The following is a 27771-nucleotide window of genomic DNA, read 5'->3' on the forward strand; positions in this document are numbered from 1 at the left end:
CTGACGAGCCGAGACTCAAAACTGGACTAAAAATGTCCAAAACACAAAATAAATGCTGCAAATCGTCAGTTAAATTATCCACAATGAGTCATTTTAAACTCATTTCAGAGAGTTTTGTTTAAAAACAGTCTCTGGTTGTTAACATTTAACATCCTGCCAAAAAATTTGCCATTTGCAATAAACATTTCCTGTATCTTGTAACATCCATCCATCTATGTATCTATAGTCTATCTCTCCATCCATCCATCTAGTCTCTCTCTCTCTCTCTCCATCCATCCATCACCTCTCTCTCCATCCATCCATCCATCTATAGTCTCTCCATCCATCCATCTAGTCTCTCTCTCTCTCTCTCCATCCATCCATCACCTCTCTCTCCATCCATCCATCCATCTATAGTCTCTCCATCCATCCATCTAGTCTCTCTCTCCATCCATCCATCCATCTATAGTCTCTCCATCCATCCATAGTCTCTCCATCCGTCCATCCATAGTCTCTCCATCCATCCATCCATCTATAGTCTCTCCATCCATCCATAGTCTCTCCATCCGTCCATCCATAGTCTCTCCATCCATCCATCCATAGTCTCTCCATCCATCCATAGTCTCTCCATCCGTCCATCCATCCATCCATCCATAGTCTCTCCATCCGTCCATCCATCCATCCATCCATAGTCTCTCCATCCATCCATCCATAGTCTCTCCATCCATCCATCCATCCATCCATCTATAGTCTCTCCATCCAATCTATCCATCCATCCATCCATAGTCTCTCTCTCTCTCTCTCATCATCCATCCAGTCTCTCTCTCTCTCTCTCTCTCATCATCCATCCATAGTCTCTCTCTCTCTCTCATCATCCATCCATAGTCTCTCTCTCTCTCATCATCCATCCAGTCTCTCTCTCTCTCTCTCTCTCTCATCATCCATCCATAGTCTCTCTCTCTCTCTCATCATCCATCCATAGTCTCTCTCTCTCTCTCTCTCTCATCATCCATCCATAGTCTCTCTCTCTCTCTCTCTCATCATCCATCCATAGTCTCTCTCTCTCTCTCATCATCCATCCATAGTCTCTCTCTCTCTCTCTCTCTCTCATCATCCATCCATAGTCTCTCTCTCTCTCTCTCTCTCTCTCTCTCATCATCCATCCATAGTCTCTCTCTCTCTCTCTCTCTCATCATCCATCCATAGTCTCTCTCTCTCTCTCTCATCATCCATCCATAGTCTCTCTCTCTCTCATCATCCATCCATAGTCTCTCTCTCTCTCTCTCATCATCCATCCATAGTCTCTCTCTCTCTCTCTCTCATCATCCATCCATAGTCTCTCTCTCTCTCTCTCTCTCTCTCATCATCCATCTATAGTCTCTCTCTCTCTCTCCATCCATCCATCCATCCATCATAGAGCGGTAAAATGAGAGGTGTAGTACCTGAGATGCAGATCTTCAGAGTACTTCAGACAGGCGTAGATGAACTCCTTCAGTTGGCAGTAGACTTTTGGCACAAACTCAGAGAAGGGAAGCTTCTTTGGGAAGGGAAGCTGGAGGAAACGGGGATTGAGTGTAATTTTATTTAAACTTTACCTCACATTTTCCAGAACTTAAGACTTCATTAGAGCTTTATGTGGATACCTTTTCCAGTTCAGGGTCTTGCAGGGGAAACTGGGAGGTGTAGTGTCTGAACTCGTCCTCAGTAGAGACTGGGATTGGACTGTAGTTGTCCTGATCCAACACCTGCCTGCAGAGGACAAAATACATCACATTTTACTAAATAATCCCCCATCTTCCCCTTTCCAAGAGGTCAAGAGGAGTGACAAACACACATAGATGTATAAAATGTCCACAATGATCCCACTGGGGGTCGTTCTGCTGCCTGAGGTTTTTGTGCAGAGTTCGGACGTTCCAGCGTTCCATGGAGAGGCCGTGAACCGGAGAGCGCTCTCTGACCAACAATACAACATTCCTGTGGCTTCCCCAGTGTGTGTGTCTGAGTGTGTGTGTGTGTGTTTGTCCGTTCTCACTGCTCAACTCCCACTGGTGTCTCTGGACAAAGCGTTGGCGAAACAATGGCGTGTGGAGCCCCAACATGCTCTCCTGTCAGGGCACTGCCCATTCTCAGTGTTCCGGACGTTGTTCTAAAACACTTCCTTGCTCTCCGGCCGCTCGTAAAACTTCAAAACCGGCTAAGATTCCCACCAAAGCCAAACACACAAGCTCACACTGGTGACCCGATGACTGGAGAGTGGAAGGTCAGTGCAGCACGAGTCTTATCAAGCCAAAACAATAAATATACCAAAATCTGATCAACGTTCCTCTCTGACCTCCTCAGAATCAGATGAACTTTATTTAATGAAGCAAAGTTCTACCTTCATGCTGGGAATACTTCCAGAGTTTCAGACCTTTGAAGTACAGAGAGTTTGGTCCAGATTTATCACTTTTTAATGGACTTTTTCCATCATCTCTGAGCCTCAGAACTGCATCAGTCCAGCAGATAGAACCAGGACATTTAGGAGGAGAAACACATCTGAGTTCTAAAAAAAAAAGCTGCAACCAGGTCAGTTTACATCTACTCCAGGTGTCACAGTCTAAACAGTAGATCTTGGCATTTTGAATTCATTTTTGCATCATTTGTAAACTGATTTTTGACAGTTTTAAGTCATTTTCAACAATTTTGACCTCTTTAGCACAATTTTGAACCATTTTTGATGCATTTTTTAACTACTTTCGGACAGTTTTTTTGCACTTTTAAGTCATTTTGAGTCATTTTGTCAATGTTGGAGTCTTTAAACAAGTTTAAAGTCATTGTAGACAAGCTTCAAATTGTTCTGGATCATTTTTGAGTCAGTTTGGATGATTTTTAACTAATCTTTGTCAATTTTGGAGTAATTCTTCCTCCTAAATGTCATGGTTGTATCTGCTGGACTAATGAAGTTCTGAGGATCGGAAATGATGGAAAAAGTCCATTAAAAAGTGACAAATGTGGACCCACCTCTGTGAACTTCAAGGACCTGGAACTCTGGAGATATTCCCAGTATGAAGGTAGAACTGTGACCACTGATAAAGTTACTGTAGATAAAGGACCAGCTGATTCTGAGGAGGTTCAGATTATTTTTCTTTACCTGAAGGTGATGTTCCACCTCTTGAGCAGGATTTCTCCGTACTGTTCCCTCATCTCCAGCAGCATGTCGAACAGCTGAGACACTGGAAAACCATAACCCTGCAGAGGAAGGAGAAGAAAACAGCTGGTCACACCTTCATGGACCAGAACTCCAGCTCAGAGAGTCCTGAACCTCCACAACGTTCTGTTTCAGGAGATAAGCCAGATAAATATCAGACCTGCAGAGTGTCAGCGAACAGGACAATGAGGTTCTTCAGATCCAGGACCAGGTCTGGGTCATCACAGTACGACTGAGGAGCAGAGAACTAAGAGTTAGAACGTTTGGGGACAGAAAGGAGAATTTTCTGAGTGTTTCTTGCACAAAAATGTGAATTTTCTGAGAGTTTGTGAACAGAAAGATGTTTTTCCAAACATTTATGGACAGAAAGGTGGATTTTCTGAATATTAATGAACAGAAATATGGATTTTGTGAACATTTACAAACAGAAAGGAGGATCTATGAGCATTTATGAACAGAAAGGAGGATATTGTGGGTGTGGTGCTCCTTACAGAGTGCGTCCTCAGAGCAGCGATGATTTTGGACAGAGCCAGCTCCCAGAGCTCCTCTACGTACGCTCTGTTCACCAGACCCTGAGTGGTGTGAAGGACGTGATCTTCCACCACAAAGAAGCTGCAGACAGAGAAGATGGGAGAGGATGGGAATTAATCACACACTGCTAATACACATTCTGCTTTCTGGTTCTTGGTCATTGCAGACCGTTGTTTGGCTGCTTTTGGAGTCCTTCAGGTCAATCTTTGAGTCATTCTGGACACATTAAACTTTGTCATTTAGAATATGTTGGGACTTATTCTACCCACATTTTAAGTCATTTTTGTTTTTTATCACTGAACGTGTTTCACGTCACTTTGGACAAACTTCAAATTATTTTAGACATTTTTCTGTCCTTTAGAACACGTTTCCAGTCATTTTAGACGGGTTTCTGTTGGACACATTTTGTCATGCTGAATATGTTTTGAATCCTTTTGGGCAACATTCAGGTGGTTTTGGACCAGTTTCTGTCAGAGGTGAATCATGCAGATGACACAGAGACCCAATAAACACATGAAGCAGTCCATATTCTTGGTTTTGGTTCCTCTTTTCCTTCAGCTGCTGCTTTGAGATGCAAAACGTCTGCAAACATGAGCTGCAGTCAGTTTGACAACCTCTGAATCATTCGGGACAATGTGACTCCACATCTCTCTGAACTCGTTTATTTTGCAAACACTGATCTAAAGCTTTACCAATAAAACATCGTTCCACATCCGTGTGGCTGGTTTCAGCCTCATAGAGCTCCAAAAACCCATTCTCTGTGGATAGTTTAAGTGATTCCTGACAACTTTTCCAGAAAAGACTCTGCAGTCTGAGGATCATCTAGGAGTAAAAACGACAGGCGGCTAAACGGAGCGCTGATCCAGTCAGGCGTAGAAAGTCTCTGCAGTGAACTCGTCAATCACTGGTTCTGTCTGAGAGAAAAGCATCAGATCTCCTGCAGTGACTTTGGTTTATGTCCCCTGACAGCGTCTTGGTGGAAGCGATGCCAGACCACAGCGAGCTGCTGAGCTCCAACCTGACTGACTGTCATTACGGACTATGTTCACTCTGCAACTGATTCTTTTCCACCATTTGTGAGAATCACTGAAAGCTCCAGTTGTACTTTAGGACAGTTTCCCTCAGAACCACAGAGAGAAGATGATACATAGCTAAATATCTCACAACAACCACAGTAATGATTTACTGATTTTAGAATCTCGTGTTGACCAGATTCCTGTCTTCTAATCTTCTAAATGACTATATTTGGAATACTTTAACCAGTTTAACGAGCCGAGAGTGAAGAAAAGTGAGTCCACAGTGAAGAAAAATTAGCTCAAAGTGAAGAAAAATGAACAAAAATGAGCTTAAAGTGAGGAAAAAAAATGTGTCAGTTACGAAAAATTGTCAAATTCGAGGAACAATGAGCCCACAGTAAAGAAAAATGAGCCTAAAGTGAGAAAAAAATGAGCCCACAGATTAAAAAAATGAGCTCAAAGGGAGGAGAAAAAAAAATCCCCCAGAAACTGCTGCTTGGACAAGAGATCTACAGGAATAATTTTAAAAAGACACAGAACTTCAATTCTGTGTTGGGAAATGTATTTTAAAGAGCATAAAGCATTAATAAAGAAACGCTTCTCTTCAATATAAGATGAGTCTGCAGACATAGAAGATCTGTGGGTGTGTCAGTGTTTGTAGAAGCTGATGGATGGATGGATGGATGGATGGATGGATGGATGGATGGATGGATGGATGGATGGATGGATGGATGGATGGATGGATGGATGGATGGATGGATGGATGGATGGATGGATGGATGGATGGATGGATGGATGGATGGATGGATGGATGGATGGATGGATGGATGGATGGAAGTCAGCGGGCATGGAGGAATGAAGCAGCCGGAGATGAAAACATGTCAGACAGTCAGAAAGCAGTCAGGAGAAATGAAATGAGGTGTCGCTAAACGCTCAGTGTTTGCTCTCACTCAGAGCTTCTCCTTCTCACTCCGTCTGAAGCCAAGTTACACAGAGGAGAGAAGGATGGAGAGGAGGCTGAAGATCATCATCACCAGAGCTAAACGTGGTCCTCTGACCACTGAGAGGTCCACCTCACGGAGCTCCAACATCACACCAGTCAACAGCTGGATGATCAGGGTCATCGTAGTGACCGAAGGAGGATCTGTGGTTACCATGGTTACCATCAAGACACCAGACAGATGATTTAACAGTGGGAGAGACACAAAGTGACCACAATGACACACAAAACAACCACAAAGAGATGGAAAAGTGCCATAAAGAGACGGAAAAGTGCCACAAAGAGATAAAAACAGACAGAAAACAACCACCAAGAGACAAAACTAGCCAAAAACTACTACAAAGTGATGCTAAACTGTCCCAAAGAGACAAGGTGACAAGTGAAAATTACATAAACAAAAAACAAGGATGCATAACAGAGACATAACAACCAAAAAGAGATGCAAACTAGCTGTAAAGTGACACAAAACAACCAAAAATAGACACAAAACAACAGAAGTGATGGAAGCAAAACTGCCCCAAAGACACACTAATTCTATTTCTGATATTTGACCACACATTTATCTCCATTTAGTCCAAGATGTACTGTCAGTGTTTGGACACAGTTCAGGGTTTTCAGCTCATCACAGAAGGAGTTTGGCTTGTTTTTGTGTTTTCTGGGAGCATGGTGAGTGTTGCAGGAGCACTGGGAACAGAGAAAACCTCAAACCTGTCGCTGGCAGCAGCATTTAGATCAGGTTTCTGGTTATTTCTACATACACTATATCATTGTGACGTGTTGGATGAGACGGATGGACTTACCCAACAATCTGATTGAAGTACCGCCGGTATCCTTCCAGAGTTTCATGCTGGAAACGAGAAGGAGGAAAAACAGAGGAACAGAAGAAGAGCCCAACAGTAGAGGAAAATCACAAATAATTAGTGGCCTCAGAAAACAGATTTAAAGCTGAATGTCTGAATCTTTCTCTTTGTTTTCCACTTCCTTCAGTGTTTAGTATCAGGGGGAGTGTGTGAGGCTACAGTAGTTAGTGTGTGTGAGGCTACAGTAGTTAGTGTGTGTGAGGCTACAGTAGTTAGCAGTGTGTGAGGCTACAGTAGTTAGTGTGTGTGAGGCTACAGTAGTTAGCAGTGTGTGAGGCTACAGTAGTTAGCAGTGTGTGAGGCTACAGCAGTTAGTGTGTGTGAGGCTACAGTAGTTAGCAGTGTGTGAGGCTACAGCAGTTAGTGTGTGTGAGGCTACAGCAGTTAGTGTGTGTGAGGCTACAGCAGTTAGTGTGTGTGAGGCTACAGCAGTTAGTGTGTGTGAGGCTACAGTAGTTAGTGTGTGTGAGGCTACAGTAGTTAGTGTGTGTGAGGCTACAGTAGTTAGTGTGTGTGAGGCTACAGTAGTTAGCAGTGTGTGTGAGGCTACAGTAGTTAGCAGTGTGTGAGGCTACAGCAGTTAGTGTGTGTGTGAGGCTACAGTAGTTAGCAGTGTGTGTGAGGCTACAGTAGTTAGCAGTGTGTGTGAGGCTACAGCAGTTAGCAGTGTGTGTGAGGCTACAGCAGTTAGTGTGTGTGAGGCTACAGTAGTTAGCAGTGTGTGAGGCTACAGTAGTTAGCAGTGTGTGAGGCTACAGCAGTTAGTGTGTGTGAGGCTACAGTAGTTAGCAGTGTGTGTGAGGCTACAGCAGTTAGTGTGTGTGAGGCTACAGTAGTTAGTGTGTGTGAGGCTACAGTAGTTAGCAGTGTGTGAGGCTACAGTAGTTAGTGTGTGTGAGGCTACAGTAGTTAGTGTGTGTGAGGCTACAGTAGTTAGTGTGTGTGAGGCTACAGCAGTTAGTGTGTGTGAGGCTACAGTAGTTAGTGTGTGTGAGGCTACAGTAGTTAGTGTGTGTGAGGCTACAGTAGTTAGTGTGTGTGAGGCTACAGCAGTTAGTGTGTGTGTGAGGCTACAGCAGTTAGTGTGTGTGAGGCTACAGTAGTTAGTGTGTGTGAGGCTACAGCAGTTAGTGTGTGTGAGGCTACAGCAGTTAGTGTGTGTGAGGCTACAGTAGTTAGTGTGTGTGAGGCTACAGCAGTTAGTGTGTGTGAGGCTACAGTAGTTAGTGTGTGTGAGGCTACAGTAGTTAGTGTGTGTGAGGCTACAGTAGTTAGTGTGTGTGAGGCTACAGCAGTTAGTGTGTGTGTGAGGCTACAGCAGTTAGTGTGTGTGAGGCTACAGCAGTTAGTGTGTGTGAGGCTACAGTAGTTAGCAGTGTGTGTGAGGCTACAGTAGTTAGCAGTGTGTGAGGCTACAGCAGTTAGTGTGTGTGTGAGGCTACAGTAGTTAGCAGTGTGTGTGAGGCTACAGTAGTTAGCAGTGTGTGTGAGGCTACAGCAGTTAGCAGTGTGTGTGAGGCTACAGCAGTTAGTGTGTGTGAGGCTACAGTAGTTAGCAGTGTGTGAGGCTACAGTAGTTAGCAGTGTGTGAGGCTACAGCAGTTAGTGTGTGTGAGGCTACAGTAGTTAGCAGTGTGTGTGAGGCTACAGCAGTTAGTGTGTGTGAGGCTACAGTAGTTAGTGTGTGTGAGGCTACAGTAGTTAGCAGTGTGTGAGGCTACAGTAGTTAGTGTGTGTGAGGCTACAGTAGTTAGCAGTGTGTGAGGCTACAGTAGTTAGTGTGTGTGAGGCTACAGTAGTTAGCAGTGTGTGAGGCTACAGTAGTTAGCAGTGTGTGAGGCTACAGCAGTTAGTGTGTGTGAGGCTACAGTAGTTAGCAGTGTGTGAGGCTACAGCAGTTAGTGTGTGTGAGGCTACAGTAGTTAGCAGTGTGTGAGGCTACAGCAGTTAGTGTGTGTGAGGCTACAGTAGTTAGCAGTGTGTGAGGCTACAGCAGTTAGTGTGTGTGAGGCTACAGCAGTTAGTGTGTGTGAGGCTACAGCAGTTAGTGTGTGTGAGGCTACAGTAGTTAGCAGTGTGTGTGAGGCTACAGTAGTTAGCAGTGTGTGAGGCTACAGCAGTTAGTGTGTGTGTGAGGCTACAGTAGTTAGCAGTGTGTGTGAGGCTACAGTAGTTAGCAGTGTGTGTGAGGCTACAGCAGTTAGCAGTGTGTGTGAGGCTACAGCAGTTAGTGTGTGTGAGGCTACAGTAGTTAGTGTGTGTGAGGCTACAGCAGTTAGCAGTGTGCGTGAGGCTACAGTAGTTAGTGTGTGTGAGGCTACAGTAGTTAGCAGTGTGTGTGAGGCTACAGCAGTTAGCAGTGTGTGAGGCTACAGCAGTTAGTGTGTGTGAGGCTACAGCAGTTAGCAGTGTGTGTGAGGCTACAGTAGTTAGCAGTGTGTGAGGCTACAGCAGTTAGTGTGTGTGTGAGGCTACAGTAGTTAGTGTGTGTGAGGCTACAGCAGTTAGTGTGTGTGAAGCTACAGTAGTTAGCAGTGTGTGTGAGGCTACAGTAGTTAGCAGTGTGTGTGAGGCTACAGCAGTTAGCAGTGTGTGTGAGGCTACAGCAGTTAGCAGTGTGTGTGAGGCTACAGCAGTTAGCAGTGTGCGTGAGGCTACAGTAGTTAGTGTGTGTGAGGCTACAGTAGTTAGCAGTGTGTGTGAGGCTACAGCAGTTAGCAGTGTGTGAGGCTACAGCAGTTAGTGTGTGTGAGGCTACAGCAGTTAGTGTGTGTGAGGCTACAGCAGTTAGTGTGTGTGTGAGGCTACAGCAGTTAGCAGTGTGTGTGAGGCTACAGCAGTTAGCAGTGTGTGTGAGGCTACAGCAGTTAGCAGTGTGTGTGAGGTTACAGCAGTTAGTGTGTGTGTGAGGTTACAGCAGTTAGTGTGTGTGTGAGGCTACAGTAGTTAGTGTGTGTGAGGCTACAGTAGTTAGCAGTGTGCGTGAGGCTACAGTAGTTAGCAGTGGTCAGACAGAAACACAGTGAAGGTGAGGATCATACCATGTTAGAGTGAGGCTGCAGCACCAGCCGAGCCTGTTTCCTCCTCTGCTTTCTGTAGTAGTTCTCAAACACATCACGCAAACCCTAAAACACAAACTGGAGGTCAGAACCAGAGGATAGATGGATGGATGTAGGGATGGATGGATGGAGTAATAAATAATATTCTTCATATTAAAACATGAAGGAGGCAAACTCAGAACATCTTGCTGCAGAGTGGACCTGGTTACAGTTTCTATCGGAGCTTTAGCGTGTTTTTCAGCTCTGGAAAGTCAACTGTTGGTTTAAAACCAAAGTTAGAACTGAAGGAAGCTCAGATACAGAATCAGTTTGAGTCTGTTTTCGTATCTCTTCCATTACACAGAAGCTCTGTGACTCTTATCTGACCCAGGCAGCGGTGAGCTCAGAGATAACTGCCCCAGGGAGGGCAGATAACCTGCCCCATTAGCTCCACAGCAGACCACCACTGGTGCACATATCTGCACTGCTACTGTACACGTGTGGTCTATTTTTACTGCAGTATCTCAGTGTGATAACATTCACTGACTTCAACAAACAGACCAGTGTTCCAGCGGCTAACATCTGCCCTGCTCTAGAGGCTTTTAACTCCAGTAAGAAGAAGGAGCCGCTATGCTGCATGCTGGTCTGGTTGCGGTGCGTTTCCAGCTGTGATCCGGTGCGTCTCCCTGGAGCTCATTTGCATAATATAGACTCGACTTCCACTTTATGCAAATTCAATGCAGCGCAGTGAAGATCTGACGCATCACGAAACTTTCAAACATCTAAACTAGCCACAGGTGACCTGAAACCAGGAGAGATTCAGCAGATTATGTCTCACCTCGAATGCTTTCAGAAATACTTTTTGCTGAAGTGTTTTTGGAATAGTGGCCCGCTAGTGGCCCATCCACCAAGCAGGTGATTTTCAGATGCTGTACGTTTCCATGCAGGAAAACGTAGCATTAATGCTGCCTTCCTCCTCCTCCTCTCAGCTCCTCCTGTGTTTACATCCATCAGGACTCGGCCCACATCTCCAGTCCATGTGCAGAGCAACAAAGGAGCATTGTTCGGGGTGGAAAACCGTGGACTTTAAACATGGAAAAGAGAAAGAGGGAAGAAGAAGGAGACGAGGAGAGAGTGGAGGTCTTGATTGCAAATGGGATTCCTCATCCAGGTTTGCTAGAAAAATAAATGAAAGTGCTGCGAGTCGTTCTGCACATTTAACAATCAGACTGTTTGTGATTTTCCAGACCTCCTCCTCTCTCCACTTTCCTTTTCTAACGGTAAATCCACTTCTCTGCCCAGCGGCCTGTCATTCAGCGAGCTGCGACGCTGCTCTAATGGATAAAACAGCTTCGGCGTGTGTGACCCGGCGTGTTGGTCCAAAGAAAACAACCCGGTGCGTTTTAATCCAGAGAAAGAAAATACCTCAGAGTGGCGTTGGAGTGAACAGAGGGTGACCTCAGGGGTGAGCAGGTCAATCCTCTCAACACCTCCCCAAGACAAAACACACTCCTCCATGCCCCCTCTCTAATCTCTGCCGTGTTTTCGCCCCGGCCTTCCTGTTTTTGCCCCTTTAACCTGCCCCTGACCTCATCTCTTCACTCCTTATCGCCCTCAGCTGATTCACTCTCTCTTCCTGGCCTTCACCTCCCCTCTGAGCTGCCACTTATTCATCGCTGAACTTCTTCTCTGAGCTCCAAATAATCACCGTCAGCCCCGTCCTTAACTCATTAATCCCTCCTCCTCACCTTTATATCAAACTGCCAAGTTCCCCCCATCCTTCCTCCCACCTGACTGATGTCTGCAGGTCATTTATCACAGTTTAAACACCAGGGAGGTCCTCATCAAGACTTTCTGGCCCCGATCCCATCCAGGTCATTTAATAATCAGGATCTGCTGATAGAATCTTACTGACAATACAACTGTAAGTAAGGAGCATTTCTACACAGAAGGTTCCAGAATCATCTAATAGACACGACTCATCTTCACTGGTTTTTGGTCATTTTTGGACAGTTTTTGAGTCCCTTTTAGAGAAGTTTTTGTCTTTTTGGAAAATATTGGGGTGATTTTGGACAAAGTTGGTTGAGAAAAAACTTCAAATTTGTACATTTTCTTGAAGACTCTTCTTCACTTGAGTCATTTTAGAGAAGTTTTTGATCATTCTGGACACATTTTTAGTCATTTCAGAGATGCTTTTTGTCATTTTGGACAAGAACTGAATGATATTGGACAAATTTGGAGTCATTTTGGATAAATTTGGACAAAAGTTTAGTCAGTTTGGGCAGGTTTTGGGTCATTCTGGACAATGTTTTAGTCTTATATCCAAGTATTCGGATGTCACAAGGAGCTGGGATCGCTTTTTTGGTGAAATATATTCGGGTTTAGAGCGCCTCATTGTATTCAGCGCTCGATTTAGACGGTCGCCAGGTCGCCGCGTGTCGCCAGGAATGATAGGAGATTGATGACATCATACGAAGTGGCTGCCTCCATGAAGAAAACGTGATACGCGGTTCAGCCCACCCGAGCACTCGACTTGGACGGTCGCCGGGTCGCCATTTGCGACGTTTTTAGTCGCAAATGGCGACCCGGCGACCGTCCAAGTCGAGCGCTGGTATTAAGTATCCATATTTAGCACCAGCGTATCGATACATCACACGAGGAAGGATGAGGATATTTCACTGTATCGATATTTTGTCCCACCCCTGAACATTAAGAAGCAAAGTTAACTTTTTCAGTCTTTCTCCTCTTCTGCCTCCTCTCCAAACCTTTCCTAACCTCTTCTTTCTCTGATTAAACCTCACCAACCTCCTCATTCCATCATCTCGGCCCTTTTAGCCTTTCTCTAACCTCGGCCCTGCTTCTCTCCTCCTCCCTCCATCGCTCTTTTGCCCGTTCACTTTCTCTTTCCTATCAGAGTTCATGCACTTCCTGTCCCCCTGCCAGAAAGCCCCAGAGACGCACACTCAGACACACAAACGGCAGAAACACTCGGCTCTGTGGCCCGGTCACAACCCCTGCAGACACACCGAGAAGGTCCACACCTCCACCACGTTGCTTCCACTCTGCCTGACACGAGACACGCTTGTTCTCCCAGCAGACCGTTTGGAGTGAAGCCAGGCCCGAACAGAACCGAGCTAATCTCTGCGTTTGTTTACCCTGAGGACCGGGTCAGATGACGGCGAGGCGTCAACAAGTCCCAACACGACCAGAGTAGCTGCTCCCAGAATTATCTGTGGCTCCTCTACGCTCTAAAAATAATGTTTGGACTCAACGGGACAAATGAGCAGAACAGCAGACATCAGTCTTTGTGAGTTATGACACGATGCTTCACTCATTAATATAAAGCTGTTCCAACTGGTTTCTCCTTGTTATTTAAAAGGATTTTATGTGTTATTTACCTAATTACCAGAATCATAACCACATTAATTAATAAAATATTGGAAAAATTAAGTCAGCTGTTTTCTACTAGAGTTTTTTGACTTTTTCATGTTTGAAAAAAATATGTTTGGGCTCAACATGAAAAAAGTTTAATTTTTTAAAGGTAGAACAAACAAAAATTTAACTATAATTAACCCTTTAAGCTTCAGTCAATTCCAGCCGTTTTCAGTACAAAAAATCGCTAATACCGTATTTTCACGACCAAAAGGCGCAGTCTCAGTTATGTGTGCCATGACTGTATTTAAAACACACATAAGGCGCACCTGATTATATGGCGAGGGTTTTATATACAATCCACGCCCACACTTCCCCCTTTCACGTTCTCATGGTGTCCTCTACTACGTCGGCCTTACAACAACAACACACACAAGCATACAAGTGTGCGTATTTAAAAATAGAGCCGGAGCAAAACTGAGTTTGGTTGTGCTTTATTTAAGTATTGATTACAAAGTACTAACATTTTTTAATCATCAATAGGCGCGGGCATGGTAAAACACAGATAAAACAAGCACACAAGTGTGCGTATTTAAAAATAGAGCGGGAGCAAAACTGAGTTTGGTTGTGCTTTATTTAAGTATTGATTACAAAGTACTAACATTTTTTTAATCATCAATAGGCGCGGGCATGGTAAAACACACGGATAAAACAAGCACACAAGTGTGCGTATTTAAAAATAGAGCGGGAGCAAAACTGAGTTTGGTTGTGCTTTATTTAAGTATTGATTACAAAGTACTAACATTTTTTAATCATCAATAGGCGCTGGCATGGTAAAACACACGGATAAAACAAGCACACGAGTGTGCGTATTTAAAAATAGAGCGGGAGCAAAACTGAGTTTGGTATTCACTTTTTTTTTACCGGTAATCGTCATCAATCAAACCCATGGAAGTCCTCATCCTCTGTTTCTGAATTGAACAGCTGCGCTAAACCTCCATCAAACATGCCAGGTTCACTTTCTTCACTGTCAGAGTCACTTTCCGTGCCGTGCGGCGCCTCGGAAATGATGCCGGCTTTTGCGAAAGCTCGAACAACAGTGCCAGCAGACACGTTAGCCCGAGCATCTACAATCCATTGGCAAATTGTGGCGTAACTCGCCCGGCGCTGCCTTCCACTCTTAGTGAAACTGTGGTTTCCATCGGTCATCCATCGCTCCCACGCCGCTCGCAGCCTTACTTTGAACGGCCGGTTCACACCGATGTCCAGCGGTTGGAGTTCCTTTGTCAGGCCTCCCGGAATGACAGCAAGCTCAGAGTTCATTTGCTTCACTTGTTTTTTCACATCGGCTGTGAGATGGGCACGCATAGAGTCACAGATCAACAGCGATGGTGATGCGTGGAAAAAACCACCTGGTCTACGTCCGCCTTACAACAACAACAACACACACAGGACGCACTGCACCATAGGGCGCGCCGCACAATTTGAAGAAAATCTAAGACTTTTATGTGCGCCTTATAGTTGTGAAAATATGGTATTCTATTTTTAAATAAAAAAAATTACGAAAAATACAGGGAATATTGGACGCACATCGCGAGGTGCATTTCCTTGAAAATGACCGATTCGGGGATTTTATACCGACTTCAGGACATGTTTTGGATAAAATATTTTACTGGCTTGTGTCATCTGGATGTAAAAGGTTGGATTATGGCCGTTTTTTGTGGAATCTTTTTTTCTGTGTGTAATAATAAACCCGGAAATGTGAGTCGCGCTGTGTGCGTTGAAGCCGTGTATAGAGAACGGATGGATGAATATTCGTTTTTGTCGGACAAATGTGTTTTTCTCACCCGCTGTAGTAATCGCATCTGAAAGTGGTTTATACCGGCGGATTCATGAGAATCTAAGCTTTCCATCGGCATATAATGTTTGTATAATCGTGTTTGCAGCCTTCGGACATTCTTGAAATTCCTATGCAAATTAGTAGGTGTACCGCCGGCGGTACACTGAAGCTTAAAATGTCCTTTAGCAGAATTAGCTTTTCCTCTAAAATTAAAGTTGAACTTAATTATAATATATTAAATGATTGGTAGCATATACACAAGCTTTACTCGGTTATTCCAACTACTATATATAGAGTATCTAAAGGGAATTTTAAGCGTCACAAATTTGACAAACTTATGAACAAATTTATCATTTTCTAAAAATTAAGTTGTTCCAATTACATTTTATTCGAGCTTTTTTTTTCATGTAATAGCTTTTAAAAAATTGAAGAAAACTAAATTTTTCCGGCATTTCTTCTGATCTTTAAATCTTGAAAACAAAAACAACAAAGTACAGTTTCAATTACATTATTATGTCAACTAACTCATCAAAATAATGTTTAAATCTCATCTAAATCAATAAATTACACGTCTTTTTTATCTTGCAGCCATGGAGGTAATTAAGTCATTGATTTACTTCTGCAGCAATCTTATTTTACGCTACAACCGACCCATGTTCCCTAAAAGCATGCAAACAAAGGTTACTGCAGTGTGGTAACTCAGACAGGTGTGGAAAACCAGGATTAAAATGTGATTAATAGTGCAGGTTTAAACTCTTCATTTGTTCTGAGAAAAATGTGAACCAAGTTAATAAACTCACTGAACTTGGAGGTTCCTTCTTGATTCAGAGTGAAAATTCTCCATCATAAAGTTATTCCATTAACGGGGAAATTAAGCCAGGATGCATCACACAGGTTAGCGCAGTTTACAACAGAAGGAAGGAACAAATAATCAAAACAAGCTGTCTAAACCTCCTCTTACCTGGAGAGAAACACCACAAAGGAAAGGAGGATGAACTCACCAGCACAGTGTAGATATGCAGACAGCGGTACACTGGAGAGAAATCCACCAAATCCTGAGCTCCTGGAACCTGCAGAGATCAACAGTTTCTACAGTCAGACTACATCTGACCAAAGAAACAACACACTGAATGATTTTCTAACTGCATCACAATACAGGGTGTTCTAAAGTCTGGACACAGAAAATCTCACTAACTTTAATTGTTTTGCTGCACAGATTAAATACGGCTAAAAGAAGAAAGAGTTGAAATGGTGTTTCTCGGTGAACGTGAAGGATGGACATATCGAAAGCTAGCACATGAATTTATTCATCAAGGAAGAGTCCACTTGGCTTTTTCATGGTGGTGAAGGTGGTTAAGAAGTTTAAAGAAACAGGCAGTGTAATGGACAAACCCCGATCTGGACGACTAAAGGACTGGTCACGGCTAAGATTCATGCTCGCCACAAAAAAACAGTCACTTGCCGAATCCAAACCCTACTAAACCAAATCCTATCCCTAACCCAACATACCCTAACCCTACTAACTCCACTAACCCAAACTCTAATCCAACCCAAACCCTACTAACGAGCTGTACTCCCACAGTGCTCTCTGCTTTAACCTCCTCTGGTCTCGACAGGATTAAACAGTGAGAGGCTCCACCTGGTGGAACAACCAGGAACTACAGATAACCTACAACACGAGAAATGTGGAATAAAACTACTATTAGCAGTAGACAGAAAATGATAAATGACTCGGATTCCAGGCAAATATAACATGACTGATTAAACCTGACATCCCTATTTTCATCTCTAAAACAAACAGAAACAAAGCGAGGAAGGACAGACCGTTATTCTGTTTCAGTAGCTTCTTTTCTGATCATCTCACCATCCCTCACTGACCTGCTTCCTCCCTGCCCACATCCTCTGTCCTTCAGAGAACAGCACAGTGGCAGTTTACCCGTGTTCACAAAGACACTCAGTGAAAAACCACATGACCTCCTGCCCTCTGGAAAGTTTTCTGACTGTAAAAATCACTGGAGGCGCAGCACAATGCCAGCTTTGAAGTACCGACCACAAACAATAAGAAACACAGCTAAAGACGGAGGCGGAGAGAGGACAGAAAAGCAAAAACAAGCAGGTACAGTACCGTTTAAAAGCTTGAGGTCACTTATTGTTGAAAGAAAAGCAGTTTTCCCCAATGAAGATAGCATTAAATAAATGATAAATCCAGTGTAGACATAGTTAATGTGGTAAATGACTATTGTAGCTGGAAACAGCTGATTTTTAATGGAATATCTCCATAGGGGTACAGAGGAACATTTCCAGCAACCATCACTCCTGTGTTCTAATGCTACATTGTGTTAGCTAATGGTGCTGAAAGGTCACTGATGATCAGAAAACCTTTGTGCTGTTATGTTAGCACATGGATAAAAGTGGGAGTTTTCATGGATTTCACTGTATTTTTATTATATTTTTACTGTATTTTATTGCATTTTTGCCGTACTTTTTACTTTATTTTTAACTGTATTACTATATTTACTATATTTTACTTGTATTTTTATTATATTTTTTACTGTATTTTTATTATATTTTAACTATGTTTTACTGTATTTGACTAAGCAAGTGTTAAAAAGTTTGGGTCATTTAGAAATGTCTAATGGAAAACATGGAATTATCTGGGTGACCCCAAACTTTAATGGTAGTGTAGAAGTACTTTAAAGTTTAAAGAATTGCAATTAAAGAGAGAAGAGGCGAAAAGAGAATACAGATGGAAAAGTGAGAAACAAAAGACGGCAAAAGAGAAAGTAGGATAAAAGTTCAGAAAGAAAGACAAAACAGTGAAGTAAAGGATCAGAGGTGAAGAAAATAAAAGAACAAAGAAATACAGTGAGACAGGAGGATGACTGTAAATGAAGGGTCAGGGATGGCGTGAGCAGGCTGGACGCCGGCGGTTGGCATCTTCGCAGCCATCGGCGCCAACGTGGTCGTAACCCTGGCGACCGCGGGGTCAGGCCTTTGTTCGAGCCAAGGTCTTCCCGTGAAGAAGGTTGAGTCGAGTTTACAGGACGTAAATAAGCCGAGGGGACCTTAAAACAGAATGGCAGCACGGGGGTGACAAGTTCAGCTCCATTCTCTTCCATCTCATTGTGCTTCGCTTTCCTTGAGCGAGAACAAAAAGGAACTTTGATCCCGCGAGGGATGATTTCAAGAGTTCAGTGTCAAAACACTTTGTGTCCATTTCACAATCATGACACCGTTTCCACGAGTTCATCATTTGAACTTTTGTCTCCAAACTCCAAAGACAATCACATGAGGGTCATGTCACGACAAAAATCCACCAGTCCTCCCTCACCTCCTTAGAATCAACAGATTTTTATCTGCAACAACTTTCCTTTACTTAATGAAATAATATGCAGATTCTACTAACGTCAAAGGCTGAAGAGGTGAGTGAAATGTCAAGAAAAGATTGTATTTTTAGTAGGAAATATGCATCCATATATGTACATTGAGAGGACCTTTCTGGGGCCATAATTTTGCACTATTTTCCATTTTGAAAGGCAAATATTTACTCAGTATAGTTATTTTGACACTTTAAAGTCATTGAGGACAAATTTCAAGTCATTTTGGACAGTTTGAGTCTAACAGGTTTCAAGGAACCTTGTCCTGCCATACCTGCCAAATATCAGGTTCTACTGATGTTAGAGCCTCAACAGTTGGTGAAATGTCGACTGAAGACTGGATTTTAGCAGAATTATCCATACATCCATATATAAACACTTACAGGAACTTTCTGGGGACATAATATTTGATTGAAAGTTTTGCACTTTTTCTTAATGTTCAAAGTGTTAATAATTTAAAAACTGTCCTCTGCTGGATCTATTCAATCATCTGGATCTGCTGGAAACTATTCTGTCTGTGTCCTCACCAAATAACAGATAAATCGCTAAATCGAGACGGTGGAGAAACGCTGCTGTCTGAAACAAGACAAACGGACCCATTTCAGACGTCTATGAAACCGTGTGGTGCAACAGCTTTTAGAGAGACGTTAGCACAGTAACCATCGACGGTTCTAAAACATGATCCACCATCACAGAGCTGCCAAACCAGAGCTGAATATAAAAGGAAAGTTAAATCAGAGCTGTCAAAGTGGAATATTACGCAGCTACAACAGACTTGTAGTCCAGCTGGACACTGCTGCTCCACATGACCGCTGATTTCTGACTAAGAGGTTGTCGTCTGCCGACAGCATTTTTCCTGATTATCATACAATTAAGAAAACCATGAGATGAGAAATGTTTTGGCTGTTTGGAGCCTCGATGAAAGACGTCCAGTCTGAATAAACACAGACAACGTGGTGAAAACTGAACTAGTGATAAGATGGTAGAGTTGGATGTAAAATTATTCAACCCCGCTGATGTTTTTGACTTTCTGGTTAAACGCTGAGTAACACAGAGATGTCCCTGAAGTTTAGAGAGGAGATAGTTACTAATGATGCTTCCAGCAGAGTCTCTGGGAACATTCTAGAGCTTGGAGATCTTCTAGGACCCATTTCCTGTCCTGTACAAAGCAAGTATCTCCTCTCTAAACTTCAGGACATCTCTCTGGTCTGAACCATGGTGCTGCTAGTGTCGTATGGGGAGTACTGACACAAAATGAACCCATTCTATAGACATGAGAATTACTCAGTGTTTAGGACGTGTCACCGCTGAATTTACCTCCAAATGTATTCATACAGGTGTACAGCATTAGAGTTATCTGTTTATAGGGGGTTGAATCATTTTTCTGTGTATTTCTGATGGCAGTAAAACTAGATCCTGTGATGTAACTTCAGTATTTTCATGTGTTTGTGTTGCGACTGCAGCTTCCTCACTTCGTCCTCCTCCTCTTCATCCACGTCCAGAACGCCGGAGTCCTGTTCTGACGACGGGCTGCCACCCTGACCGTCGCTCTCCGTTCCCACCGCGGCCTCCCTCCTGCTGCGTCGGCCAATCAGAGCCCTCGGCTGGGGGGAGACGGAGCTGTCCAATGAGCGCTGGAGCTGGGCCTGAAGCACAAAACAGAACAACACATCAGAAAGGTCCGATTAAACTCTCTTCTCTCCTTTGATTTCAGTTACTTCCTACATTTCCCAGAGGCCTTTTCATGTGCAAGAGAAGGGGAAACTCGTTTTTGGCTCCACTTCACAGCAAAACAATGGAAGCTCTTTGATTCTGAGGGTCTGACACCAAAACCAGATGTGAGTCAATTTCACTGATACACCGTCAGACTCTCAGGAATAAAAATACTTCAGAACACAATAGAGATCCAGGAATGTGAGCAGCTTCCAGTGGAAACAAAGGGTTAATGTCGTATCACTGCTTTTAGGACAGTTTGGGGAAAACCTCGCGGATGGTGTTATGAGGTCACCTCAGAGACGCTCCTGGTCCCGTTCAAAACATCCTTGGAAATGACCTATAAAAGTGATTTACCAAAGCAGCTAAGAATACAAGTCAGGAAGGGAAGAGCAGGAAGGATGAAGAGTCAATGAAACCCAAAACAAAGCACATGAAATTAGTGCTGAGACAGAGACGGTGTCCATGTTTGTTAACCCTCTGGACACCAGAACCTTCCAACGGGTCTGAAAGGAAAATAAAACCGCTTAAATGACACCATTTATCAGAAACAGAAAAAAGCAGATTTTCTACTTCCAGACAGTCCTTGAATGCATCGAGAAAATAAACACATACAGGCTTAAAAACCATTGTGAAATTTCATCAAAATCTGACAAAAAATGAAGCGTTTGCATGTGATTCTGTGATCTGGTTAATGAAATAAATGCAGCAAGGCTCAAAAAATCAAAGAGCAGCAAGTTGCTGAAAGATACATTCATCAAGATGAAACATCTTTCTACTGTTCTCTGAGGTAAAGAGAAGACAGAAAAAGTTTGTAGAGGCTGAAAACATGGAAATTAGTTAAATATCTGCACCAGGTGGAGTCTCCATTTTGTACAATGTTGGTGACACCGAGCTGTAACCTGGATAATAACATGCAAAAGAGTCACAAGCCTGCATATTAACACATCAAAGTATAAACAAACTGGATATTAATGCATATAAGTATCAAAAACTTGGATATTAACATACAAAAGCATATACGATCTGGATAAAAGTGCACAAAAGTGTCCAAAAATTTGGATAAGAGTTGATCTATATGTGAGTATGTGGAGGAAAAAAAAACCAAAAAGAGACAAAACTGTCACAAAATGACAAAAACAAAGAGATGGCAGCAAAACAACGCCCAGAAACCCCCAACACAAATCCACTTTATCTGTAGCAGATATTTGGTTTTTACTTCCCAACATCCCGTCATTCTAAAGACGGTGGCACAGACACAATCAGAAATGGAAAGATTCCCCACAGAACAATGAGGACTGTGGAGGGATATCTAATTCAAACTGTTCAGGGAGTGTTGTGGGAAATGATGCTCCCTCTGGGGCAGCGTTGATCAGGAATACTAAAAATAAAGATGATAAAAACAGGAAGTTTTGGGTTGAAATTAATGGAAGCTTGTAACCAAAACAAACGAAAACAGGCACGTTGAGTTCAGAGATGATCGAGAGCGCCATCTTACACCGAATCGTCATGTTTGTCTTCACGGTTCTGGTCCACCATTAACTCTGTCTCACGCCAAAACCTTTCTGTGGGAAAACCCGCTGAGATCTGAGTGCATCTTTCCATCCACGCCCAGATCCTCCTCGCCTCCTTTTGAAAATCCACGCTTCCTTCGCCCGCCGGCGCCGGCACGTAGCCCACCTCAACGCCTAAATCTGTCGTCAACAAACACGTCAAGCCTCGACCGGAGCCGTTAGCGATGATGAGAAAAGCCGGTGTGCACAGGAGGTTGGATCGGCAACAGACCCGGAAGAACACGAGATCAGCGGTGTTGAGGAACACAATGCCATCTTTGATCTGATGCCCACGTACATAGAAGACCAATGACTCACAGAAGACAAACAAAGTCTGTGGAAAGTCTCCGTCCTGTACGTGAAGGCCAGCGGGGACAAATCTGTGGACTCTGATTCAGAGAAGGAACAACAATCTCTCACCAACGAGGGTTTTCAGTCGGCCATTTCACTTTCAGTTGTTCCGAAACTTCATGAAAAACGGTCAGAAAAAGCCAACTTGCGCAAAATGATTGAAAAATACTCAAAAAGGAGTCCGAGAAACAAAACGACAAAAACAACAAAAACAAAACATGAGACAAACGACAACAGTGTGACAGAAGACAAAAACAACAAAAACAAAATGCTACAAAATGAGACAGAAATTGACAAAAGAACAATCTAGTATTTTATTTTATGATCTAAACAACTTGTCATGGTCGAGAAAGGATTTTAAATTTACAGTTTTACTAATTTACAATCTGCAGTTAATGTCTTCTCTGTAATTTTTACACTTTGAGGGCCGGATTGGACCCTCTGGAGGACCACTTTTGGCCCACAGGCCTCATGTTGGACACTGCTGGTCTGCACTCTGAGAACAGAGTGTCCTCTCTCATGGATAAAGAACAACTTTTCTGGACTTTAAATCAACTTAAAATACAGAAAGAGCGACAGAATAATCAGCAACAAACTAGAGACAGAAACAGAAAAGCCACAGACGTTGAGTGAAGAGTCCTGTTTTGTTGTTAAAAGCTAATTTTCCTTCTGTTCACATGCTAATGAACATAACCGGGCCTCAACAGACGGCAGAGGTGAAAGATGGACATGGACGTAGAAAAGCATCTCTGCTGAAGCTGCAGGTCCAGACGTCAGCATCTACGTCAACTAAGCACACTCCAGCAGGTGTATCTGAGCCACAACACCCTCATCCCACCATTCAGCCCCACAGATCCACAATACCAGGTCCTGCTGCACACATAACCCTTTCTGACCACGGCTTTTGTTGCCGTTTTCCTCCAAGATGCCATTCGGTGCTCGAAGCACAAGTGCAGGAGTGTGCGTCACTTCTTCCACAGAAACCCCATGAGAACCAGGAGACGGTGGAGGAGGGAAATATGGGAATAAAGGCCGAGGATGGAGAAGGTGGTGAAGAGATGAAAAGAAGATGGACAAGGCAGAGAGGTGACAACTACAAAATGATGAGAGACTCACAAAATAAATACAAAAAAGTGTAAAATGTCCCAAAAAAAATCCTAAAATCATCACAAATTGACTGAAAACGACCACAAAAATGCACAAAAAGACCTAAAATGCCCACAAAAGTCTGAAAATGACCAAAGAAGAAACAAAATGTGCACAAAAACGCACAAAGTGACAAAATCATATGAAGACAAAATGACGAGACAAAATATCTACAAAAAAATTACAAAATGAACACAAAAATACCTAAAATTAATGCAAACAGACTGCAAACGTACACAACCACAAAACACTTAAAATGCCCACAAAATGGAGTAAAAATGACAAAAAAACCCAAAAGACCAGGTCATACGATTTGGAAATAACATCCCGTGGACGTCAAAAGTCCCTCAGTATTGTATCGACCCAAACATTCCTCCAATCATCCAACATCACACACCACAGGGTTAAATACAAGCTGCACTAACTTCTAGCTGCCTTCTGCATGTTTGCGGCTCCACACTGGAAAATGACAAAGATTGAAAGTGAAAGAGTAAAGTTGAAGTGATCTCTCTGTTGACAAGTGGTTTAAACTGTTTCTTGTGTGGAAAAAAGACTAATCTGAGAAAAATGAGCATCTGGGTTGTTTTCTGTGAAAGAAATCAAAGAGACAGCGCTGGGTAAATGCCTTAAACATGACTGGAAATCCAAAATTAAAGACTGTCGGTGTTCAATTTAATGCCATCGTTTGAAGAAATGTGTTTGTGCAGCCTAAGGACAACAGATTCACGAGCTTAAATCATCTGCTCAGACTAAAGTGGAGCTAATGGAAGCATCTTCAACCGACCGTTTTGGAATCGTCGACTTCATGTGAAAATTTCAGATTGTGTGTTTGTTCTGACTCAACTGGATTGACTGACTCTGCAACTAAATCCATGATGTTGAAGGAAAGAGACGCTTTAGGTTTAAACAAGGATTATAAAGGAAAATCCAAGAAGTTGGAGTTATGATCCAAATGTGCTAATTCACCGATTTAAAACCAACAAGAGGCAGAAAAACACAAATAGACAACTGAACTGTTAATTGCACCATTAGCAAAAATTGCATTATGACGATATAAAAACACTGAAATTTAGTTTATGCTGACCGTTGTGGGGGTTTAACTAGCAACAGGTCACTGTGACCAAGACTTCCATAGAGGTTAATGACTTCCAACCAGAGCTCATTTACTGCACACTGCAAATACAGGAGGTCCTGGACTTATGTTGGAGTTCTGTTACTACAGACGGACGAAAGTTGATTTTGACCGTAAGTCTTCCGACTCTGGTGAAGATGTAAACAAAGCCGTTACATGCATCACGATATTGATCAGTTTACATATTAGTACAACTACAATAACAACAAACAGTCATTAACTCACTGAAACAACTCAGTGGGAAAATACAGATGAAGATGTAAACCGAGTCTGACTTGCGCTGAGAGCCATAATGAAGTTAGAGAACATAGCAGAATCCAGTGTAAACAAATGTAAACAAAGCCGTCCCACAGCGCCGCGTGACGACGTATTCATCCACTCTGCTCGCCAACTACTTCCACTGAACCAGTTCCAATGTAACGTTAAACCAAGGACTGGCCTATAATCAGTTGACAAAACAGCGAAACGCCGTAAGTCGAGGACGTCATAAACCGAGGACCTCCTGTATTACGTTAGTCACTCTGCTGGAGGAACGCTGTCCTATTCAGCTCCTGCTCATCTTAAACACAAGCTGTGATCAGAGGTCATTAACACCCACAGTAATCTGTCATGGTGTCTGTTGCTAGCTTAACTCCCACAATGCTCTCTGCCTCCAACTGAACTATCTGTAGTCTGAGTGATGCCTCCAGGAAGAGGCTCCACCTGGTGGAACAACCAGGCACTACAGCTGATCTACAACACATTTACAGACACACATGACCTTCTTTTGCCTTGTCTTTATTCGGTTAAATTTTAAACAATTGATCGATTCACAATCATTAACGTCTCTAATAGAGACAGAACAGGATTACTGAGAGTCAGTTGAAAGTTTAGTTTGTTGCTTACAGCTGTTTACAGGAGTTTTTTTCTCGGAGTTAAACACCTGCAGCAGGATCCATCTGAGCATGTCCAAAGACAGTGGATTATTAACAGCAATAACCTGATAAACTGTTAACATCCCACGTCTGTTAAGTTAGGGTAAAGTGGAACATTTTCAGTCCCGTCGTTTTTGGTGCAATTGTACCAAAAAGTTCAGTCGTAGAAATGAACTGCATTAGCGACCTCAAAACTAAATTATTTAGTCAAAACCTAAATGTGTTGGGCTGTTCCGCTATTGAAAGAACAGTTCTGATATCAACACTCTGGTATAAATGCAGTATGTGTTTTGCTTTTTACTGCACCTACTGTAAGCACATGTGACAAATAAAAACTCCTGAATCTTGGCGTTTGCTCCGTTATTGAAAAACCATCCAGACTGTACAGTTCAGCTGTAAAATATAAAAAATCAATTTGGCTCTCCGTGTGGACAAACACTTGGTATTAAATGAGGGGGATTGGGGGAAAAGCTGACTGGGACATCCCTCCAATAGATCACTTTTTGGCAGGTCTGATGGCAGTGAACTGTGGAGCATTATTCGGCAGACGACACACCCAGCCGGTGACACAGCAGCCTTTATTTTGGTTTTCCTTGTGATGGTTCAATACACAGACGCAGCGTGTGCGCTCGCCACCCTCGCTGCACGCACACGCATGTGTGTGTTCAGTAACTAGATACAGGTAATCAATCTTCCTCCACTTCACAGCAGCAGCAGTCTGGTTCCCATTACCCAGCAGCAGAGTGTGGAACTACCGAATCCACAGAAGAAGAAGCTCCGCTGAAAGAGAAACAATGGAGGAGGAGGCCGATGGAAAGATGAGGAGATGGAAAGAATGGAGGACAGAAGGACGTTTTCACAGAAACGTGATGTTAAAGAAGGAAATGACAAACGACAGAGACTTTAGAAAGAATGACCAGTCTGGCTCAGACGTCCTCGCCTCTTTCTTTAGAGTTTAGCTAAAATCTGCTCAGATACAGATTTAGAATTGTATTTTTTGGCTCTCATAGAAGATGTTCATATTGTACAAAACTTTAGCTACTGTGTCTTTAGGGCCATTCTAAAGAAGATCCAGAAACTAAATGTAATGACTACATTGGAAAATGATTTAGTCATGGAAGGAATCATATCTAGAAGATGAAACCATTGGAGAAAAAAAAATTGATCTGGTTTCAGTTTTTTTACCAGAACTCAGATGTGTCAATCTGCTGGACTGATGAAGTTCTGAAAAAATGTTCAAAATCGACTCCTAACAGCATCTTGAGATGTCAGAAAACCTAAAAACTAGATTCTTGTCTTTGCCACATCTAATTCTACTGATGTTAGAACCCTCAAATACTCTGGTTCTGAAAAGTCAGACTCTCAAAATTCTGCCAATATATTTTGCAGAATTTAGGTTTGGGTCCCAAAAAAAAAAAAAAAACTAAACTCTGCCCTTGGAGGAACACTGATCTGAAATAATTCAGACTGACCAAGACCTTTAACATTTATTCTTCATGGAGGTGCAGAGATGTGATGAGACAGGACCCAGTAAAGCCAGTCTGGGTGTATAATTATGAGTTTATCAGACCCAGAAACAGCTCAGAGGTTTACAGAACTATGAGGGAAACCAAATCCACAAAGTGTTTATCCTCAATCTTGAAGATCATTTCCTAAAGTATACAACGATTACTCCATGGTACTGGTGTTTGTTCCAGGAAGCTGCACCTGCACACACTGAACTGGACAATGGTGCTTTTAGTAGAGTCCAGTTTTTCTTCATTTTCTCTGCTCCTTTCCAGTCTTTACTCTCCTGTACTGAGTATTTATCATTCTCACTTGTCCTTCTCATTGTCTTGTTTTCCATAATTCTTCCTCTAAAGGCCTCTACACACTCTGATTTTAACAGTCTTATAAGTTCTCAGCTTCCTAACCCTAATGTGAAGTGAAATGCATTGAAGATGCATTACACTAACTAAGATTAACTTTAACCCTGTGTGTAGAGGCCTTAACTCTCACCTCCTTTTATTCCTCTACCTGTTGGTTCTTTTCTTCGGGCTGACATCTTTCCTGAACTTTCCGTTTTCCCTCCATCTACGTCGTCCTCTCTCCTCTCATTCGTCATAATTTCCGCCTCGTCTTGTTTCTATACCTCTGAATCTCCTATAGTCTTCTTCACATCTTCTCCCCCTTCTCCTCCATGGGCATGTGGCAGCAGACAATAGCTCCATTGTGAGGCCTTCAGCCTCCTCCATCTCCTCCTCCTCTTTCCCCAAATCTATTTATTTTCACATCCCTGGTGGAGGCAGCTGTAACGCCGGCCGGCTACAGAGTCGGAGCTAATTTGGAACAGAGCGCAGCAGAGAGACACACAGTCTGACAGGAAAAATGAAGCCCAACAAGCTGGAGGGGTGAAGGGGGGACAAAGGAGGACTTCTAATGTGTTCATCCACGTTGGTTCAGTCACTGCGAGGCTTCAGACGGAGCCAAACACTCGGTACAACAACATAATCCTGGTATCAGTATCAGCCCTGCTGGACCGCTGGGGCTTCCATAATCTCCCTTGTAATTAGTGGTTAGGGGAGTTAGCGGTTAGCTTCTTCAGGGACTGCAAGTGGATTTTCTCTGCCAGAGAGTCTCAAGCTGTGGTCCAAGGACCCCCCAGGTCCGGGTCACCGCCGGGCCGAGAGGGACCGGTTGTTAAGGAGTGTTTTAGTGTCTGACTCCGTTACAAACTGGTCTCCGCTGGTCGGGTTTCAACCAACAGCTCTTTCTAAGACGTT

At 43.1% G+C, this 27771-nt stretch overlaps 1 protein-coding gene across 1 annotated transcript in view; it reads right to left on the reverse strand.

The window, feature by feature from the left end:
• Positions 1-27771, reverse strand: part of exoc6b (exocyst complex component 6B) — a 97538-nt gene that overhangs the window by 55107 nt on the left and 14660 nt on the right. The window contains exons 7-15 of the mRNA XM_051944072.1: positions 19673-19846; positions 15825-15893; positions 9615-9698; positions 6514-6560; positions 3658-3778; positions 3327-3398; positions 3110-3207; positions 1623-1728; positions 1422-1531 (exon numbers count right to left, since the gene is read on the reverse strand). Of these exons, the coding sequence (XP_051800032.1) occupies positions 1422-1531; positions 1623-1728; positions 3110-3207; positions 3327-3398; positions 3658-3778; positions 6514-6560; positions 9615-9698; positions 15825-15893; positions 19673-19846 (881 nt within the window). The remainder of the gene's footprint in view (positions 1-1421; positions 1532-1622; positions 1729-3109; positions 3208-3326; positions 3399-3657; positions 3779-6513; positions 6561-9614; positions 9699-15824; positions 15894-19672; positions 19847-27771) is intronic.

Source organism: Acanthochromis polyacanthus, chromosome 23 (genome assembly GCF_021347895.1).
Source record: "Acanthochromis polyacanthus isolate Apoly-LR-REF ecotype Palm Island chromosome 23, KAUST_Apoly_ChrSc, whole genome shotgun sequence".
Taxonomy (NCBI): Eukaryota; Metazoa; Chordata; class Actinopteri; family Pomacentridae; genus Acanthochromis; species Acanthochromis polyacanthus.